We start from the raw sequence: 21,998 nt of genomic DNA, 5'->3' as shown, positions 1-21,998 counted from the left end.
ATATATATATATATATATATATATATATATATATATATATATATATATATATATATGTGTATATATATATATATATATATATATATATATATGTATATATATAAAATTTGTAGGCCCAAAGTAGCCCTAAGATGGAGGATGTGGTCATGTGCTCCGTCAGCCCCCGCTCCCTCTGCTCCCTCGCTCTCCCTCTTCCCCCCTGACAAAGATGGATACTCGTGGCTCTCCGCCGCCCAGCGCTCACAGATCATCCCTCTGTCTCTCTTCTCTCCTGTGCCCAATTCTTTCCCTCCCACCATTTTTTTCCTCTTTCAGACTTGAAATGGTGAAAATAAGCTGCTGTAATTTCAGCAGAGGGAAACACTCCAGGGGCTTCACATCCTCTGTAATGTAGACAGAAGGATGTGTTCCCATTCAGATCTCTGTATTTCTATAATTATGTTTTAAAGAGCTCCCTGGACAGTTTGAGGTTAAATGTAGAGTTTGTATTTAAAGGAAAGAAAAGATGTAGTCAGTGAACAAATAAGTTTCTACTTTTAGTTTCTTTGTCTTAATTGTATAAAAAAATAAAAGTAAAGCCCAACTCCTGTTTTCTAAAAATCCTTTCCCCTTTAACCCCATACAAATTCCAAAAACCACCCTGTAAACTACTCAAACCACATTTTCAAACAGAGAAATAATTTGCGTGTTATGTAAAATAAGACATGTTTCTTATTACATTTTTGAATTGTCTTGTCCTGTGGCTCAAATGATGTTTTAGCCTTTTAAATGTTTGACATCTGTTCTTTCGACAGGATGCTAAAACATGTAACTCCCACTGATGGTACTTCAAAAAGTTAAATTTAGCACCTACAGTACTTTTAGTATAGATTTGTTTGATTAGACTGGTATGTTATTGTGACCTTAACACATGATGTAAAAATAACCTGAGTACAATGCAGACAGATTCCTGTCCACACCCGCTTCACAGTCCAGAAGACGACTGATGCAAACCGATTTGTTCCAGTTGTTCTAAACAGAACATCTGGTTTTACGTTCAAGGTTTTACCAGAATGAGGAAAATGTCTTGTAATTCATAGGTGTTAAAATGAAGCAAATGCAACCTAATATTAACAACACATCACATTATACAGTTTAAATGTTTAACAAAAACTAAGAAGAAATTCAGAAGAACTTTCTGCAAAAACTCTCACAGCTTCTGTTAAATTGCTGCCTGGTGCTGCTGATTAAATACACTTGATTAACTTGTCATCAGTGAGTGTGAAGGCCTCCGTAAAAGCAGAAGGTTAGGCAGTTCACTACTTTTTTTAAGGCTTGTGTTGACACAATGCCAAGAAGGAAACGTACGTCAGGCCACTTGTGGACAATATGGGACTCCATCATGCTTCACTGAGAGATTCAAGGGAGTTATCCTCCTTCCCAGGAATGAAGTTCAACAGAGTTTTACCCCAAGGACAAACAGTCCAACATTCAGCTCACAGAAAACCCAAACGCTGCTTCTCAGACTCTACAGGCCTTATTTACATGGTACAGTTAGAAAGACTGAGTATGCTTTGCTTTGAATTGTTGCTTCCTCTCGCTTAGAAAACCATGACAGCACAACTAAGGATTGCAGAAATATATCTGAACAAAACATCTAAAACAGCCATCTTTAGACAGATGAGACCAAGCGGAGCTCTTCTGGTGGTGGTGGAGGAGTGATGGACACTTTGCAGGCCCTGCATGGACCATGAACTCCTCTACATAGCAAAGTATTGCAGTCGTATGTAACACCGTCATGTGTGTTAGCTAAAACAATGATCCCAAACACAGCGACAAATCATTGGTTTCTGATAGAAAGCGTTCCAAAGGATAACACGCTAAAGTAGGAAACTTGTTTCCATCATGGTCCTTGGTGTAAAAACAACAGAATGGCTGAAAATGAAAAGAAGCTAGGTGTGTCAGTGACCCAGTGAAATCAACACTGATGTGACTTCCTTCAGAAAGCTGCTCATACGTGAGTGTTTGCAAACATCAATGAAGCGACGCAGCAGTGTAAAGAGCTGGCCAGAACCCTCACGTCCACATTTCACACTGATTGTCAGCCGGAAAACGACTACTTCTGGTTATTCCTGCTAAATGTGCAGAGTCGTGGGGATGTTCAGCGTATACTGATCACAACCAAGTTTTATCCTCAATCCAGTTCAGAGTCACGGTATTGTTACTAAGAATGTGTCACTGTTCAGTTTCAAGTTTCCTTCTTTACTTTCAAAGAATACTCGATAGGACGTCATAACCAAAAAAATGAAATGAAGTTGAAGTAAAATAAACAGCAGCTTGGACTCTTTAAACACTTTTATTTCTGCTGTAATAATCCAGCAGTAAAAGTTTGAGGTGATTTCTAACGAACGGTCTGAAATGATGTTTAATCTGTGTGTCCTGAGATGTGTCAGATGTTATCCGTCTTCGTTGTAAGTCTCATGGAGTTGATTTTAGAGTAGAGGACGTGGTGTTATCCCACCATCATTCATGGCTGCGCTCCCTCATTGGTCCGACATGTTTACCACTGCCGCCATCTTTCACTGTGGACATCGGTTGGTTCATCGGCCAACTCCCGTCCAAAACGTTTGCTTGTTTATTTCTGTTGTCGTTTATGTTGACCCTGTCACTGCATGAAGTAATGATTCCCGTTTGTTTTTCATTTTTTCTTCTCCATTTTATCCCACCTACCTCTTCCCTTTGTTTTGAAATTTTTTATTTATTTTTTGACGACAGCAAGTTGGAATAGATCAGGGTGACATCCCAGATCTCTCACAGGTCAGTGTACATCTCACCTTCCACCTCTCTGACTCTAGCTTTTTTCTTGTTGTCTATCGTTTCCTCTTCCTGTTTTCAGACATCTTTCTCTTCTAGTTCATGTGGTATCACCCGTCCATCCAGCAGCTCACACCTTATTTACCTCATGTGTATGCCTGTGTTCCTGCTAACTCTCCTGTTCACCCTCCACCAGCCACTTTTTAAGTTATTTAACCATCTCGTCCAGTCTGATATCACTGTTTGAAATCCAGTCCCAGTACCCTGGCTTTTCCTCCCTCTTAAATGCTCTTAGAAATGTAGGTGTGTGAAGTCAGACTACTGAACACACCTGATACAGTTTTAATCATTATTTGTGTTAAAACCCTGAGAGAAGGCAAACAGAAGCTCAGACCTTGAATTTACAAAAACAAGGATAACTGCAACAAAGAGCTTAAAACCAGGATGGCGTTGCTTTAGGAGGATGTGGTTTCTGTGTTTAAACATCAAGCTGATAATTGCCTTTTTGTCTAATTGTCAAGCTGTTCACAGGATTTGCTTGAAGGATAAATTTTCATGGGTGGACCTCAGAGACTTTGTAGATTTTCTAGGTTAGGTCATGAGGAAAAGAAGAAAAATCTTCATATAAAATGCAGCTTAATGTTGATCTTCTGTTTGTTTTTGTTTTTTTATTATTTTTACTTTGAATAATAAACTTGTTAAAATGGAAGTCACGTTTCCCCGTTTTCGGCGTTTCTCTGATTAATGGTGCGTTCCTGTTGTGTTCCTGAGCGCCCGAGAGTCGGTGGTATTACGAGGCGATTGGCGTTCCCGTTGTACCGCCTCAGGAAAAATGGGTGCTTCCAAAATATCCACGTGGAGAGCATCTACAGTTGCATCATATAAAACTAGAAAATGACAAACCAATAGTATAAATGTGCAACCACGAAATCACCAGCCAACTGGTGCTAAAGAACTCCACCGTATAAACTTAATTATCTGTAACAACTCAGTGCTGTTTACATGTGAAACACACAAACCACGACAGAAAGAAATTTGATAAAAACAAGAATGGACTTGAGGCTAAACTAGCTTCGAAGGCTTCAACTTTCAGTCAGGTTTATCTTGGCTGTCATTGGTTGTATGAGCACATATCGATGATCTCCAAAGGATTTCTACACACACTCGTCACATAGCACCTTCTTAAGGCCAGAATTTTTACTTATCCAGGCTTTGTGTAGGAAAAACATTCAGCTTTGTTTTGCTGTTTGACTACCACAACAGCCCATTATGGAAAGATTAGAGGCATCACATGTAAAAATAGACATGCTAGCATGTTAACATGAAATGAAAAATACTTTAATAATCCCAAAGGGAAATAGCAATTTTTCAAATCCAAACTGCTTTCAAGAACAAGTAAACTGAGTCCCAGCAGTGTTTTAGACTTTGTTTAAACCTGTGTTTTGGTATTTTATATAATCAAAATATCAGAGGTGGAACAAATTACAACCAACTAAATGAGCACGTCAAAAAGGTCAAGAAGCTTTGGACTGTCATTCGCCCTGAGTGTTACACACTGAGCTGCAGCAGTGCTAGGTCTATCGGCCCAGCACACCGTGATATAGTTATATTTCATGACTTATACAAGTTTAATGTCGCTCCTCTGCAGGGTGTCTGCTTGCTTCAGGCACCAAAACCAACCAAGATTCACATAACAGTGGAATGAGCTGGTAGACACACTGAAATAATCTGCAGTTAAAGAAGGAAAAGGGGAAATGTTTACTGGCTGATTGACAGTGTAAGCTCAACAACTTTGGTACTTTTTGTGTCCCAAGAATACAACCCTTCCCCCTAACACACTCTTTAGGATTCAAAAGCCTCAGCAGAACCAAACTTTGGCCATTCATTACTAAAAACCATTAAGATGTAAATGTGGGAAGTTTACAGCATGGACTGTACGAGTGTTAAACTCATGGGCTGTAGTAGTTACAGGCTTTTCTTTCCCCCTCTGTCACAGAGAACAAAAGGATCATACATTGTAGGTGGTGGGTTGCACACTGTACAGCTTAACCCCTCTGACCCGCTTAAAGGAAAATTCAAGCATTTTTCTTTGGTTCGCTTTTTTCCCAACTTGTTTAATGGGGACAAAAATCTGTGGAACTTGTTTGCGGTTGAGCAAGAATACATTAAATTATGAAATTAAAAAATTTTCTGTCTTTTTCGGCCACGTTTGGATTAATTTTCTGTGTGTGTGCGAAGCGTTGAGTCAGTTTCATCGATGTAGAAGTGTCAGGTCTCCGTAGGTTCGTCTGTCCTGGAAGTTGTGTTTTGTACACAGTGTTTATCAAAACCACAAATTCACTAGTTATAACTCCACAGCCGGGTTTTTTTTAATTTCCAAACTTGGAACCAGAAGGTTTTCACCTTTTTTTGCAGTGTAAGCTTTTGTCTGAATGGGAACCAGGACAGGCGACACCAGCAGGTTCCTCCATCATCCTGCCTCCGCCTGCTTTCAGGATTATTAGTTTTTGTCTTTGCATCTTTTATTATAGACTTAGAGATGGAAACCAAACTGTCAAAACAACCAATTCTAACGATTCTTGTCCCTATAAAAACCCAAAAAGATAAAAAAAAGACTTGATTCAACAACAGCGGGATTTTCCTTTAAGTCTGTGCATGAGTTATTCTCATACGTGTAAATGTGTTTCAAACATGCACACAGACACCTCGAGCTGTCTCGGGCATGCTCCTCCCTTTCTTTTCTTTTCTACTTCCTTGCGTTGAGTGACCTGATAGGGACTCGGTACATTTCATGCGTGCTAACCTCAGGTGGCTTGCTTGTAGCTGTAAAACACACACAGCAACCACGCACACGCTGCTCTGGCACAACAAGCACAAGGCCATGGAAGCTCATGAAGGAACCGAGGCTTCCCTCCCTCCACCCACCCCACCACCTCAGTCTGCATGAAAGAGCATCCACATAGAAGTTGGAGTCGCTCCTTCTCCTTAGTCGTTCTTTATTTCATGTTTGTCATGCAGGACGTGGTTGCTGCCGCATTCATAGCAGCGGTACTTTTATAGTCAGCGACCTGGATATTACTGTGTAACTGCAGTCATCAATAGAGACATGAAAGAGGATTCTCTTTTAAACTTCTTTGCTCTTTTCTTTTATTGTGTTTTTCAGAGCTTGAGCGATCACTAATAAGTGTCTGAAGTCAGTAAAGAGACAGTTCATAGATGCCTGCTGGCTGCAGCGATGCATATAGAGCTAATATTGACTGGGCATCCACAAGACCGTATTTTACCTTTTTAAACCCGCTGACAGTTAAAGATGTGCTCCTTTTCTTCTGCAAATCACTGTTTCTTTTAACACCCTGGCAACAGTTTGGCGAGCGCGTACCATCGTGGAGCATGTCTGCAGCCCTGCCGACAGCACAGTCTGCATTCTTGTGGATGGAGAGTCAGACATGACGTTGTCATATTTTCGCAGTGGAATAATTTCCCCCTTCTCTCTGAGAGCTGAGCTGTCCCCACACCCCCCTTATTTTTGTTTCAAAAAATCCTGTGTGTTCATTTCTAGATGTGCCTTAGAGATGTGCACTGAATAATGCAGCTGTATGGCTCTTTTTCATTTTCCCCTCTGTGGTCTTTGGAGTATTAATGAGGCGCCTAACAAGCAGTGAAGTTGTTGTATTTTTCAGCACGAACAACTGGAACTCAGCTTAGATTTTGGAGCTGAACTGTGTTATCTGTAGCAGCTTAGCAACAATCCCTTCATGACATCTCACGGAGTTGCACTCCAGAACAGTTGTGCATAAATTTTGTGCATCTGTTGATTGTTAAAAACCAAAGGTTTTTCCTTTTTTTTCCCCCCCAGCAAGTATAAGTATAAAATCAGTCCCAAGGTGCAACATTTATATCAGGTTTTTAGTGAAACTACAGCAGAGACATGCTAACAAGTCAAAGTCCATCCAGGCGCTCTTCTTAAAAGCAAGACAGGACACAGAGCGATGGGGTGTAGAAGTAGTCTACCATAAATGGTCTCCCGTAGGTATCCTTGCCTTCTGCTCATGTGAAGTCAAGAAAAGAAGGTGCAATTTCTCCTTTTGCTCCCAACCTTTTTCCTCACTCTTTGTTTTCTAACCTCTTCCTTTGTTCTCGTTCCCCTTTGAGTCTCCTGCTAACAATGTGAGTGTTTGCTGCATGTTGCCATGGCTATTCTTGGAGCCTGATGCACTCTGTTACCTTCCTGTGAGACCCACTAACTCTGGGTGCTGTGTTTGTGTGCGTATAACTCTGTGTAGGCAGGTTTTTGCATAAGAGAGAAACCAAAAAAAGAAAGTTGAGCAGATTGAATGTCTCTTTTCTCCTGTTGCTCACTGTCATTCCTCTCTCAGGCCCCCAGCAGCCTCCTGGAGGCTTTGGAGCAGCACTTGGCCTCTCTGGAGGGCAAGAAGACAAAGGAGCTGAATGCAGACACCAGGTAGGTATTTAACTTTCTTTCCGGTTGCATCAGGTTTGAATCTGAAAAGTACAGAACTTTAAAACTCACCAAGGTTTAATAGTAAATATCACAGCTCTACTCTAACCTGTGCTGCAGAGCATCCACCTTGTCGAGCGCTGTCTCTTCTCTCTCCACCACCGGCATGTCCTTCAGCCGCATGGATGAGAAGGAGAAGCAGCAGGCCTTAGAGGAGGAACAGGCCACACTGCAGGCTCTGAAGGTAACACATTTTCATCCTTTTTAAACCAAATTAGCTCTGGCTGAGGTGGTTATACCTCGTCCAGAACAGCAGGCTAGCAAGTTACTGCTGTGTCTGTTTCTAAGTGACTCTTCAAATGGAAGCACTTCACCAGGGTTTTAAGCTGCTGTTTGAAGCACAGAAAGACTCAGACAGTCATTTGCTGTTTAGTTTGTCCTGTCAAGTTTCACGGAACCTGGAAGCTGAGCATCCAGAGGAAATCCAGGAAGCCTGAAGTGTCCAGAACTTTCTGCTGTGTGGAAATTGTTCACTAGAATTACCAAACACCTGTCAGCTGCCTTAAAGCTGAGGCTTTTCCAGGCCTCCCAGAGCATCAGATCGTCCACAACAGTCAGCTCGCATATGTAAACACTTGGGGAAGAAGAGGTGGAATTTACATGGCAAAGGCTGGAAACAACATTTTTCTTGGAGATTAAGACGTGGAAGTATATTAATGCACAAGCAGACATTAAATCAGTAAGAAAAGCAAGAGCAAACATTGTAAAACTCCACTCTGCTGGCTGACAGCTCTCTTTGCTAGTCTTTTGCTGAGAGGTGACTTTTTACTTACAGAATAGCAGCTTTAACTGGGCCCAGAGAGGTGTCAAATTTTGGGTTTCCCAAAATGTTAGGACTTTTAAAATGTTTTCATGTAGCAGCAAAAGTACAAAGACTATTTTTCATCAATTCTTCTGTGAGTAAATGTTAACTAACCTAGTAAATCAGCACATAGGCAGGTATGAATGGGAAGCTCAAATTTAATATTGCCTGCTAATCATTTTATGTTTCATGTCATTTTAGTTCATATTTATGTTTTTTTTCCTGAAGACATTTGGATCTTGGTACATAGTTGCCATCAAACTCCATTAAAAAGATAAAATTACACAGTGAGTTTCTAACGTAGGATGGATGAGAACAGGCTTCATTAGATATTGAATGTGAAAGTGTTGATTGCACCTGTAACCTGGATGCACAGGTTAGACTTCAGGAATTCAATAATCATGGGTTTTACTGCAGTCATTTCCCACTAAAAGAAAACTGAGACACTGGGCTCTAAATTTGCTCCGCTTTGTTCTATAAATCAGACGGTCCATGGTAGGCGCCCGCTGGTAGGCGCCCGCTGGTAGGCTGTCCAGCAACTTTGTGGTTTGAGATCTGAACTCCAGTTGAGGACAAAGGCCAACGGCCTCGGTGGCGAGCCAAGCAATAGAAAAGTCAAGTGTAAAATGTGTTGACATTTCTGTGTGCGGCCCTGGGGGCCCTTGCCTTACAGCAAACTGTAATTGAGAAAGAGCAGTGAAGCTCCAACGCAGACACACAGCAGCTCAGTGTGTGTTTTGCATGCTGCCAGAGCAGATGCAGCATGTGTCCCGCAGCGTTGCCAGCATCTTTGCGAGCTGTGTGTGTACACAAAGTGTGTGCGATTATACGCGCGATGTGTTGCCAGAGTGTTTGTGTGAGCGTTTGATTGGATTTTAGTGCACTGTTTACTCTGTGCCCTTGGTTGCTCTGCTTCTGCCAAGGTCCACTGATTACCTTTTGGGTTTAGTTAGAAAAGAGAGGCCTGATAAAGTGAGAGCGAGAACATAACAGAGTGAGATAGAGCTGGAGGTTAGCAGGGGTCGTCCAGATACTCCAGTCCAGCTGTCTGCGCTCTCTGGTGTCCATATGGACCCGACACACACATACAGAAACACTTCCACACTCAGCTACTGTCCAGCTGGGGCCTTCACCCAAACAATAACAGCAGTTCCCATTTGTTCCTTGCTACGCCGTCAGAATAGAAATGAGGAGGAGTCGGCCGGCCAAGGCAGGTACAGCAGGAGATTCTGTTTATTAGTCCGTTAAAGGTGGAGGAGGTTGTTGAAACGTTTCCTAACTTTAAAGTTTGTGCTGAATTAAAACCTCTGGCTGGCCATGTGTAAATAAAAGCCGCCTTTCCGTCCGTCTGTGGCCTTCCATGTCTGCTACGCTGCTGTACTTTAAATGGCTTCGCTTGTCTTCAACACGTACATGCTGTAAGACATGAGCATGTACTTTCCTTTTCCTTTAAGAAAACAATAATGAAAACACACAGAAGTGTCTCCCCCGGGCTTCTTCCACATAAGATACAAGCGTTTAATCCCTGCGGAGACATTCGGCCATTGCTGCGGCAAATAGGATCTAAGGGGAAATGTAGGCAGATGGTGGATGTGTGTGAAATATGAAAGAAAGCTTTGTGCTTAGCAGAGGTTGCAGCAATGCTAGCAGGTTCAGATAAGAGAAATGAGCCTTCTTTGCCATTTAGATGTCCCTGCTGTTATCAGTCTGCAAAGAGGGGATTCAGGATGTAGTCAAGCTCTGGTCTTTTTACTGGGTTTGTAAAAGTCAGTGGCTTTCTTATCTGAGAGCAGTCTGAGGTCTGAAAATGTTGTCTTGCAAACATCAGCAGAGTTACACTAAAAGAAGTTTGCTGTTTTAGTCACATGAGGCTTCATATCCATTTAGTTTATCACCTTGAATCAGCAAAACAAACAAAAACAAATATTAAAACCTACGGCTGTTTTGTCTTTGGCTGGATTTCAGGTTGTCGCAGCAGCTGGACTTTGCTGATGTTGGTGTATATGCCACCAGAAAGAACTACAGCCTGCATGTCAGCAGCACCTGGGGCTCTGCTGGACAGGGTCAAATACTGGATGAGGGCTGGGAATTTAAATGATGAAGCACTGACAAATATTCCAATTAGTTTTAACATACTTTGTGCTGCTTGTGTGTCATTACGCTTTTGTGTCTGCTTAACTTCACACCACTAAGCACCGAATCTGAGCTCTAAACTGATTGGAAATTTTGCTAGAAGCAAGTCTGCATCTAAAGCCAAAAATAAAGTGAATGTCACCAAAAGGCAGCGTGCAGCTTTCTCCTGTGTCTATTTCTGTGATGAGATTCCTGACTATAATCTCTACACATGACCTGCAAGGACTCAGATTAGGACATTTATTTGTCTTCGTGCTCAGTTTAAGTTGTGTCAGATTCAAGGACTGTCTTTGAGCCAAGAGTCCTCACTCTGTTTCTGTGTGTTTTCCAGGACCAGCGCCTGAAGGAGATCAGCCTGCAGACTCCACCCTCTGCCTCCCCCAGCAGCCAGTCGATAGGCAGTGCCAACAACAACCACATCACACAAACCCCCGAGTTGTTCAGCTCCACGCTGACCGCCCACAGGTGCACACACACACACACACACACACACCCCATCAAATATCTGTCTGCTCATACACTCCTATATCTATCATGTTAGAAATGATACCTGGCTCACCAAGTGAGGCAAATGCAATGATCTTCAAGTTTTATAAGCCAATATTTTATTCGTGATAAAGCGTATCAGATGTTTTACTGTTTAATGAAACTCCTCTTTAATTTTATGGAAGAAACTTGTATGAAAAAGGTTGGGCCCAGGACAACCAAAGAATGGAAAAGTAAGTGTGAATAAAGTAAAACAGCTGGAGGACCATGTTAAAAGTATTTAGGGTAATTGTCAACACATCAGGAAACTGATTTGGGAGCAAGGAGAGCACTTTGGAGAGGTAGAGTCTCTTAGAAATAGCCAGATAGGTAAGCAAAAAAATAAAAGGTTTACAAAATAAGGAGAGATTTAAAAAAATGTCTTCCAGTTTAGAATTGTGAAGACAATAAAGTGCATAATAATCATCCAGAGAGTCTAGAGATGTCTATATTTCAGTATTGGATGTTGGGATCTTTGGGCCCTCAGGCCTCAGATAGACGTGGTTCTGTCATGGAAATCATGCTCATTTCATCCATGGATGCTGCTGTATTTAACATGATCCAGAAATGTCATCATCTGGTCCAAAGCCCATTAAAAATGAGAGTGTATGAGCAGCGTGTATGAACAGTTGGTGCTCATGAAGCGGCTAGCTTGTAGAACAGGAAGCGCTACCAGTGCTGAAACGTCTTTGCCTCCATCATGTAGTTCTTCAGGGAAGGCCTTGCATGTTTCAGCATGTCCAGACTTTTCACAAGCTGAAACCATTTAAGACATCATGGAAAAGAAAATACAACAAAGAACTGGTCCTGAGGTCAGCTAGAACCCTGTTTCAGACAAGAATATGACAATATTCCTCTCTGAGGTTACAGGCAGTTGTTTAAAAAAGGATGCTACACAACAGTAACCACGATCCTGTCCTGAGCTTTTTTTATACGCCGCCATCAAATTCAAGATGAGTTCATCTTTTGCATTAAATAGTAAAATGTCTCACTTCCAGTATTTGATATGTTTACTATGTTCTGTGGCCAGTAATTAGCATATTTATGAGATTTGCAAATCATTTCTGTTTGTTTTACTTGCATTTCTTGGGGCTTTTTTCAACCCATTTTGTGTTAGCATGACTTCTCAGACATGAAATAAAGAACGGAAACAGATAAACTGACCCTTTGAGAAGCTTCGGAGTCAGAAAGCCAGCAGATGAGCAGCTCCAGCGTCTTTCTTCCAGCAGTTTAATCCATGTTGTTTTAGGGAAAAGTCCATCAAGAATCTGCTTTTCTTTTTTTCTCCATCGCCTCGGTCTGTCCAGGTCTGACCTCGCGTGTGACCTCGCGTGTGACCTCGCGTGTGACCTCGCGTGTGACACGGCTCTAGTAGTTTTTATCCACACTAACAGCAGTACGGTGCGAAACTTTGTGGCGTTTTGCTGCCTGTTTGAAAACCGTAGCTTCTCATGTGTCTTCGGCTGAAAGTCTAAATCGTCGTGTGAATATTTTTGATAAAACTGTCGCAGTCAGGTGTGTCATGAGATGATTTCACTGTAAAAATCCGTTGGTTCCAGAGCCGAGCGGTTTTCTGTAGGTGGTTATGACTCCAGCTTCTCCGTCATGCTGAAGAATGTTTTTGACTCTCTGATTGTGCTGCGATGGACAAGAAACTAAATGTCTGAAACGCCTGAAACTTTGACAAAACTGTTTAAATGTGAGTTTTAAATCAGGTTTTAAAGGTTTAAAAGCAAACGAGGATAAAAACTTCATCACAGAGCTGAAAACAGGTGTTTCTGCAGCTGCATGTGACGGCTCAGCATTCCTGTTACTGCCATTAGGAAAAAGATATCCAAAGATACACACAAACATCTGAGAAAGAAGAAGTTTAAAAAAGAGGGATGAAAAAAAGACAAATAAGTATAAATCTGCTCATCAACATGCCTTTTCCTTTGGCTCTTGGATTTTCTTTTAGTTATTTACACTTTTAAAGTTTATGCACAAAGATTCAGGATAGTTTACGTCAGAAGACCGTGGCATCATCTCATACCTCCACATTTAATCGTTGTTTCACCCTCAGATCATTATACTGGCTGTAATGTTTACTTTTTGTAGGTTTTTAGCTGAGCCCTTTTATATCTCCCACAGAGACACAGCCTACAGCATTAACCCCCCAGTCGAGAAGAAATTCACCACCTTTTTTTCCCTCCAGACATAAATGTGCTCACTGACAAAAACGGAAAGGCCGTGTTTAGTTCATTTGCAAACAGCTGACACTGAATTTTAAGTGAGGAAAGACGTCCTCTAACTCTTCTTTACTCAACATTTTTGTGCAGATGTATTTGCAGTGACTCCAGAGTCTTAATAGAGACTTAAGGTCTTTTGTTGTCAAAAATGGGCTTTGATTTGCTTCTTGCAAACCCACGAGCAGTTCTCACCACTTTGTTGGACTTCCAGACCTCAGCTTGGCCTCCCGCACTCCTGCCAACAGCCACGTCTTCAGTGCATTAACCAGATGAGGAGGCACCTCATGAAACCCGTTTGAGCGCTAGTTTGTCACCTAGACAAGGCAGTGGCTGCTGATTGTTGGGAGTCTGGAGTGATTATTACACAGGCTTCTGAACGTCAGGTATCCTGGTAGAATGACTTTCTGACTCTGGCTGTAACCTTGTCAAAGCGGGACTGTTTGTTTCTGGTAATCGGAGCAGGATTTGCTCTCCGTATGCACACAGTGTAACGGGCTGTGAATTTACTGCTGCAACTGTTTTATTGCTCAGTGGAAGTTTTTACAGCCCTTCAGAGAAAGATGGGATTAATCTTTATCTGGGACAAATGAACATTTTTATTGGAGCTATTTATACTCAATAGATTAAATATTAATGTTCAGTCTCCATCTGTCTTTCAATTTCTCCCCTAACTCACTGTTTTCCTGAACCACTGCTCTCATCCTCCTCTCATATTTCTGATCCCTTCTTCCCCCGTCTTTTCCTCCTCAGTATGCCCAATCTGAACAGTGACCTGTTTGATCTTCAGCCGGCCTTCGTCCCCGCTGTGCAGAGCACTCCCGTGTCCACCAACAGTGCCTGGGGAGGTGAGTTCCCTACTCCTTTAAGTTTACTCATTTATCAGATGTAAGCAATTTAATTTATTGCTGAAATATTCCCCTTAGCTAGTGCTTCATCTTTCTGCCCATCCATTCAACCATTCACCCTCCATCAGTCCCACCTTTTCCTTCAGAAACTGTTGTGGTCCAAGTCAGTGTCTGTTATCGAGACAAATCTGAGTAGAGTTAGTTTTCTTTTTAAGTCTTGAAACTGTTGGTTCTCGCATCGAGCAACTCACTAAACCTACCAGAGGAAACATCCTCAGCCTGGGAACGGTGGCTTCGGATGAAACGCCGGGCGCCAGCCTCCGCTCGCCCTGCATGTTTCTGAAAAAAGAGGGGTGACATTTCGGCTCGCTATCAGCAGCCTCATATCAAAGTGCGGCACAAAGATGCATCTGGAAGCTCCAGCAGCGTGAAGTATTAAAGTCTTTATGTCACAGGATTATGCCGAAGCCATTTAACCAAAAGATTTTCTTAGCATACTGTGGGTGTTATTATCGGTGACTCTGATTTGGGAGCTGAGATTAGAACCTCCTGTTCCTTTTTTAAAATACTGCACAAAGGACATTTGCTTCAGACGTGGAGTAAAAAGAGCAAAACAGAGATCAAGTTTTCAGCACAGGCGTCCAGTAAAGATGTATGTTGTCGCTTTAATCCTCTGCTGCACACATTATGATGCAAGGTAAAAAAACAGTGTTTTTATGTCCTGAATTAGACTAAATAAACGTAATCTAAAGGGTTTTTGTAGGCTTTTGGGGTTCATTGCCTGCAGGCAACATTGTACCATGATGGCGCACAAGTGAAGATTTGGTCAACATTTATATTTTAAGTGTAAAAGTAACTCTTCAAATAGGGTTTAATGTCGGAGTTTTGGACCAACGGGCCATTAAAATGAACCTCTGTTAGTCACACTTTACACAAAGTAAATTAAAATAAAGATCACAACCTTTAATAAACAAGGAACATCTTTGCTTTATTTGAATGTTTCCTGCCTTTAGTGACGTGTTGTCATCATCTGTGATGTTGAAGCATCATGAAGCAGTTTTTTATTCCCTCTTCTTCTTTCTGTTAACAGAGGAAAATTCAAACAGTAAATAAAGGCCTGCAGACCGTAGTATTAGCCTGAACCTGACGTTACATCTTTTACAGACCGAAAACAAAAACATTGTTATTGGTTCGCTGTCTTCCCTCCTGCATCTTGTAAATATGCTAGGCCAGAAATTGGCATGTTGCTTGAGGGCAGCACATGGAAATTCGGGATTGTGCTCATCTACTTTCTGAAGGGGGGGTACGGCAAATGAAGCAGATAGTAGCCATTAACTCAACTTGTAAGATGGAGTGTGTTAATTAAAGCATGTTTTTCATGCTGTCAGTCCTAGAATATATTTGGAAATAGTGTTTTCTCTTTCCCGAGAGTTAGACCTCATGTCTGTTTACAGTGGTGTTTCTATGGTGTACAAATGGCCCCTCCCTGGTGCTTCAAACAGCGACTAAGACAAAAATCAAAAGGTGCATCAGTGGATTTCCTCGTGAGCAGGCTTATCCCTCCTCTGAAAGCCCGACGTTCCCGTCAGCCTCCACAGAATCCCAAGTTACTAAGCAACAACAATGGAATAACGCTGAGGATTGTCGTGTCCATGTTCCTAATCTAATGGGATTAGTTTGGCGAGGGGGGCGGTGGTGGAGTTGTTACCAGAATAAAATTAGTCTCTGTGAATCCACAGCAATGTCCTTTGTGAGAGTATGTCACATTAAGCTGCTCCGGCTGCTATCTGATGCAGCTTAAAGAGCTGAAACACGGCCTTAATCAGTCATATTTAACTGCATTCCTCAGGACTGGAGAGCCAGCCGCTGCAGCAGACCACCCCAGCCATGACTGTAGATTTCGATGCTGTGTTTGGGAATAAGGCCACACCCAGTAACAACGGCCCACAACCTCCAGCTGGTAAAGCCCTCTCTGTCTGACTGTCCAGACAGACCCCAACTAAAGAAACAAAAGCAAACAAAACCAAAACAATGTGTAACCTTTTGGCTTTGCTGGCAGCGTGAGTGTAGCATTGAACTAACCCTCTGATGAGCTTCAGCAGCCTGTGGTCGATCTCGCCACTAACTCTGTCACGTTGCTTGTTGTTTGCATTCTTATGGCAGCAAGCCTGATTCTGCTGCAGACACTCCAAGGACCTCAACCTCAGCTGATCTTTCTAAAGTCCCTGAAAACTCGCGTTCAACGCGCTTGTATCCAAAACATTAAACATTTAGACTTCATGGTGAACAGAAATTTGTGACTTCACGCATCGATAAAACCAAGATGTTTGAGGACAAGCGTTTTCAGGGCCTTTAAAATTTGAATCAGGCATTTTCCTGGAACCAAAAACTGAATTAATCCAAGCCTGTTTTTCCTTGGTGCCTTTTCTTCCTCTTCACCATTCAAATAGAAGACCATTTATCTGTTATTTTTTTAATGTGGACACGGTATTTTACCCGTGTAACGCTTGTGTAATGATTGAAAAGGGAAGGGGTGCTTGGCACATGAGTATCTTGAGTGGAGCTGGCGTATTACTACCTCAGCCTGTCTTGTTGTGGTAACAGCTTCAGACCGATGCTTCTTAAGTAATGCAGGTCTGACACTTTGGCTCCGAGCTCTTTTATTAGCTTACTTTCCTTTAACCTCTCAGCATCTGTCTCAGCAACTCTCAAGGTTTTCACTATCCAAGATGCTCTCGTAGAGCTTGGTGTTTTAAGGCTCTGCTCCAAAGAAGCCACGACAGATTAGAGCTGCTTCCTGCAGAGGTCGTTTAAAAACGGTCTTTCATGAGGGAAGAGAAGAGCTCAGAAAGCTGAATTTATTTTAGATAAGGGAAGAAACTGCATCATCTTTAGCTGAAGGTTTTTTGTTGTGCAGGTGAGGACAGATTTGAATAGGCTGCCATGTGGAAAGTGGGTTTTCTTTGTTAAAGTTCAGGAAGCAATCAGAAAAACAGGCACATCTTCATTTACTAATGCCGGTTCTGACCAGCAGTTGGCAGGTAAATTAGTTGCTTCATGTTCGAGCTCACCTTGATCCTCTTGTGATCTTGGAAAAAAACAAAGTCCATTATGTTGTGATAACCGGTTACAGCAGGTGGGTGTGTGGAGAAAAGGCCAAATAAAGTTATAGAAAGAAAAATTCGGAGATGATGAACTAATAATGACACTAAAAATAAGTGCAGGATTGACTGTTTTCAGCTTCTGTGCTTCAGTGTCATTTTATTTCCTCCTAACGGTACGTTGTTGCTTGTAGTATTTACAGTAACAATATTATTGAGATGCTGATGAACCAAACTGTTTCTACTGCTATCTAATCACTCTGCTAAAATAACTTTTAGAATCTCCTAGAATTAGACATTTACATCTACTTGCCGTTTGTCCACATTCATGGCAGTAGCCATGTTTGTCACCATTTTTACTACGGTGTCTCTGATGGGACAAACTACTCCATAAGAGCCGTCTGAGCTGTAAATCTGTGGTACTGGCTTTGTGTGATAGATGCTAGAACACCGTTTAGGAGAAGTAACACCTTTAAAAGGACCATAGAAGAAGACATCACAACAGTGCTTGGCATTTCCAGATGTTCCCCTCCGTAGTATTAAATCATCTTACACACTGTAACGTTAAGAAATTTAGCTAGATTATCTTCGTTTTCCTCCTTTTGTTTAACAATTGACTAAAACTTAAAATATAATGTTAAGGAACTTTCAAAATTGTAAAACAACCAACTTGTTTCAGTTATACTTTTATTTTTATTGTTGGTGTTCAAATCACAGTATTTTGTATGTAAATATATGCTGTTTTGTTTTATGCCTCAGTCTCTGTTCTTTAAAACTGGTATTTTGTGAGGCCTCTACTTCTAAACAACAATAATCAAGTGAGTCCTCACTTCCCTTTTGTTTTTAGCCGTGTAGCCTTTACACCGCGAAGACAGCATCTATCAGCACAGCTGGACATGCACCAGGTTGGCTGCACGTACAAAACCGTTCACACTTGTGTGGTGACTTTATCAAAGACTTTCCGCCACGCTCGTGACTGGAGGTTCAGCTCTGGTGTGATAAAGTCTTTGAGAGTAAATTTCTCTGGCAGTCTCAGAGGCCTGAACTGCTGATTTCTGGCTCGCGCTCGTCTTATATAACCCTGTCAGTGTCTTTGGCTCGGCTCAGATTGAGCAGTCTGGTTCTGGCTTTGGGAAGACCAGCTTCTTTCTATAAATAGAGCTTCTGTTCAAGCTGCCATTACAACCACAGATACACCATCTGGGTAACTGGCAGCATCTCATACACCCCCTGTGTCATTGTTTCTGCTTCCCTTTGTGTTTTCTGTGGATTTCTCTGCATCTGCATGAGTCTGTACGTTTGTCGGGGTTCAGATTGGCTTGTGTGTTCGTTTTCATCCCATCTGCCTGCTTCTGCTCTTCTTTGTTTTGTTGTTGTTCACGCCATTCCCACCTTCCTCCTCCTCTCCCTCCCTCTCTTCATTTCATCTCCGTCGTCGCCTCATCGTCTCCTCCTCACACTTCACAAGGCGAGAATCACCCAGGCAACTCCTTTCCATCTGCTCTCCTCCTCTCTCACATTCACACTTTTAGGCCCCTTTGTTCCCGCTCCCTCCAAAACCTCTTTTATTTTATTTTTTTTCATCTATCAAATTTATTTTGAGAAATTGGATCCTGAACTTCTGATTTGCTGCATCTTTTATCTTTCTTTTCTTCCCTTTTCTTGGTTTCTTTAAAGGAGGTTTAATTTTACTGAGCAGATTTCACTCGTCTAAAAAGACTTTCCTTCTCTTATTCGTATGTATTTTGTATTTGTTTAGTTTTCTACTGGAACGTGACCCTTTTAACGTGAAGCTTCAGCCAATAAGGAGTTTTTCAACAGTTGAATCATTTTGTGTAAATTAATGTTGAGTCATACAGAAATCTGGAGGGAGTTTCATCACATTTACACAACTGTGAAAACAGATTAAATGCATATTGTGTTTTTATTAGTAGCGCCATGATAAATGTATTTATTGCCCATTATGCGTAAAAGAGAGCTGATCAGGGTCATTTTCTGTCGTCATGCTGAGAACAGTTTGGTTTGGACGTAACACACGCGTTGGATTATTTTGGTTTTTACTCCTCCACAGCGTAGGATGGTGAAGTAATGGATGTTTTCTCACAGCAGACGTTTCTGCTTGTCCCAGCATGAGAAGCTCAGGTGTAACGAATGGCATTACCTTCCTACTGCTGCGCCGCTAAACCTTGACAATAAAGCAACAGCAGAGCCGTCCTCCAGCTGTTCTGTAGCCATCATCGAGAGCTTTACTTCAGAAACCTCACAATGTTTTATTTTCAGAGTTTCAGACGTGACTGGAGAAGTTATGATGAGAATCCTCGGCTGATGTTTCCGGCCTGAAGTCTGAAATCTGTATAAAATGGATTCGGTTTATTCGTTACCTCAGGCGTCCCGCTGCAACACTGCAGGACAGTGGTCCTCCAGGGCCGGAGTTCACGGCCCTGCTTCGCCGGGTCTGCCTTTAATTTCGTCCTCATACGTCGTATTTTCCGCTTCATCCTGAGTAGCTCTTGTAGCTTGATTTGTTTCTCCATCCAGTCAGCGTTGCTGCATCTGACTGAATCAGAGCCGAGAGTTTGTCTCCATAAACGTCAGAGCTCGTCCAGCTGTTTGTGAAGGAATTCCTCTTTTCATGTTAGACTTTGTGTTTTTTATTCTGCCTGTCTGAAAGTTCCTGCTATCTTTAATTAATGCCTAAACACATTAAATGATCCTCTATGAGGCAGCGTTTGAGGTAATCTATAGATTTACCTGCAAAATCCTACAGGTGAAAAGTCGGCTTATTAAAGAGCAAAAACACTTTAATTCATGAAATTTGAATGTTCACTCAAATTAATGCTTTAAATCTACATTTTAAGCCCATCTCTGCTGTATAAGTGTAAGTTTAACATTTTATAAATGTCTACAATAAAGATCTACAGTAATTTACCTGAAACTGACTTTACTGGACGATGCAACACCAGTCTGTCCTCGTGGTGTTCTCCTGTACTTGCAGCTCACACATGGTTCTTAAAATGATTCAGCAGCGGAGCTTCGGTTGAATTAATCGATGCGGCTGATAAAATCCCGTCCTGGGAGCAGTCATCGCCAGCCGTGAGAAAGGGAAAGTGGCAGTCAGGGTGGAGCGCTGGGATGTCGATGATTAAGTTGGAGAGAGATTTTTACAGTGAAATGAGAAGCAGAGCCTCCGTCAGCATTTCAACCCTTCAGTGTTTCCATGATTCCTCGGTACCAGCTCTCCTCGGTTAAGCTCGTATGATATATCGTAATAAAACCGGCCGCCTCTGTACGGTGAAGCCACGTTCAGATAGTCCAACCTTATTACATTCCTCTTCACATCTGTTAGTGAAAAGTGTTTCGTAGTTGAACTCTTGACAAGGATTTACTTTGTGTTTGATCTTAAACTATTTTGACTGTTAAAGCTGTTGCTGAAGCACCTAAGCTAACACTGATATCATTATCCTTCACCACCTGCAGCAGCCCGACTCCTCCATCCTCCTTCTCTCGCCGCCCTGCCGTGTGTGTGATCTGCTGAAAGGCTTTTTTTGGCTCAGTTTAATTCAAAGCTTTACTGACACGGTGGTTTAAGGAACAACAAAAGATAAAAACATTTATCGTGACCACAAAGAGAGAAATTAGAGTGGAGAATTAAAAAGATAGTCAGCAAACTGGATTTCCTAATGCTCTTTTGCCTCCTTCCTCTCCTTGTTTCCCGTCTCCTTTTTCTCTCATCTGCTAAGCTAGCAGGAAAAGTGTTTTCTGAATCTCTTGTGTCAGCACCACTGTCAGACGTGCACACTGCTTCCTAACTAAATATTATTCCTCCTCTTTTTTTGCCTCGGTATTGTGAAGACACATCGTACATTTACAGCAGCAGTTTTATTTCTTCCCCTGCTTTGTTCACATCTCCAGGAATTGTTTCTGAAACCCTGAACATGGGCTGAATTTCCACTCATGCATAAAATTATAATGAAACATAAACAGCTTGCTGTGAAGCTTTCATTTTCTCCTCAAGTCCCCTTCATTCGCTCGCCTTTTTCTCCTGTTTTGTCTACAGTGCACACACACACACACACACACACACACACCTCCAGCTCTCTACCAGCTGAGTAGTAACAACCCATCAGGTGAAGGAGTGCTGACATGGGGAGCTGTTACACACACATGCACACCAACACAGGAAATTACTCGTCATTTGCACCTAAAGGCCACAAGCAACACTTTTCACACACTCACATGCTCTAAACTAATCAGTGTGGAGTCAGAGTGCAACATGACGACCAAGAAGAGAGAAATCAATCATCTAGTGAAGCGCTGCAGGCTCCTGAGTCAGGGATTATAATGCTGCTGCAATCTGCATTAAAAGGAGTGTCTGTAGGTAAAGGCTAAAACGGGTCAGGATGAATTTTATTTTCCGAAAGTCAGGCAGTCGGGTTGAGTTCTCATTAAGGACGAATGTTTTATTTAAAAAGTCTGAGTGTGAGTCGACGTGTGAAAAGTTTGGGAAAAGTAGCTTTAACTTAAATCCCTATTAAGTCTTTCCCCTGATTCAAAGCCAAAATTTATATTAATATTAAAACTCTCTGTCGTTGTGGAAATGTTCACCAGAGAGTCGTACCAGCCGCAGGTATCTGGGATGTCACCGCGTCTGCTCCAGACTGCTGTGCATGCTGCTGCTGATCTGAGGCCTCCCACTGGATGTTAGTCATGCACGTCAGCTGGAACGGGGCTGGCACCAGCAGACGTAACACTGCTCGCTTTTGTAGATTAGATTTAAAAAAGAAACGATGGGGAGAATCTTTGTTTCCTGCTTACAGCTCTGCAGTTATTTTTGTGTCTCCTTATGGGATCAAACAGAAGAAGTTTGCAATGATGGATTTGATTTGAGAGCAAAACTAGAGACGCTGCAAGAATAGAAAATGGAATTAGTCCACACGTGAATCTTAAAACCTTATGTGCGTGGTACCTTTTTTTGTTTTGGCCTGATTAAGAGCAAGTGCACGTGTGCCACTTTGTGTTACTAAGGTTGCATATTAACTTCAGCATCTTCTT

The 21,998-nt window shown here is 41.9% G+C and overlaps 1 protein-coding gene across 1 annotated transcript in view; it reads left to right on the top strand.

Moving 5' to 3' along the window:
• The window catches only part of si:ch211-200p22.4 (phosphatidylinositol-binding clathrin assembly protein), a 98,625-nt gene that overhangs the window by 58,342 nt on the left and 18,285 nt on the right, over window positions 1–21,998 (top strand). Inside the window, 6 exon segments of the mRNA XM_041985563.1 lie at window positions 2,755–2,796; window positions 7,170–7,255; window positions 7,373–7,496; window positions 10,579–10,712; window positions 13,751–13,845; window positions 15,695–15,805. Coding sequence (XP_041841497.1) covers window positions 2,755–2,796; window positions 7,170–7,255; window positions 7,373–7,496; window positions 10,579–10,712; window positions 13,751–13,845; window positions 15,695–15,805 — 592 coding nt within the window.

Source organism: Melanotaenia boesemani, chromosome 5 (genome assembly GCF_017639745.1).
Source record: "Melanotaenia boesemani isolate fMelBoe1 chromosome 5, fMelBoe1.pri, whole genome shotgun sequence".
Lineage (NCBI taxonomy): Eukaryota > Metazoa > Chordata > Actinopteri > Atheriniformes > Melanotaeniidae > Melanotaenia > Melanotaenia boesemani.
The sequence above is the reverse complement of the archived record's forward strand: the minus strand, read 5'-3'. Positions and strand labels throughout refer to the sequence as shown.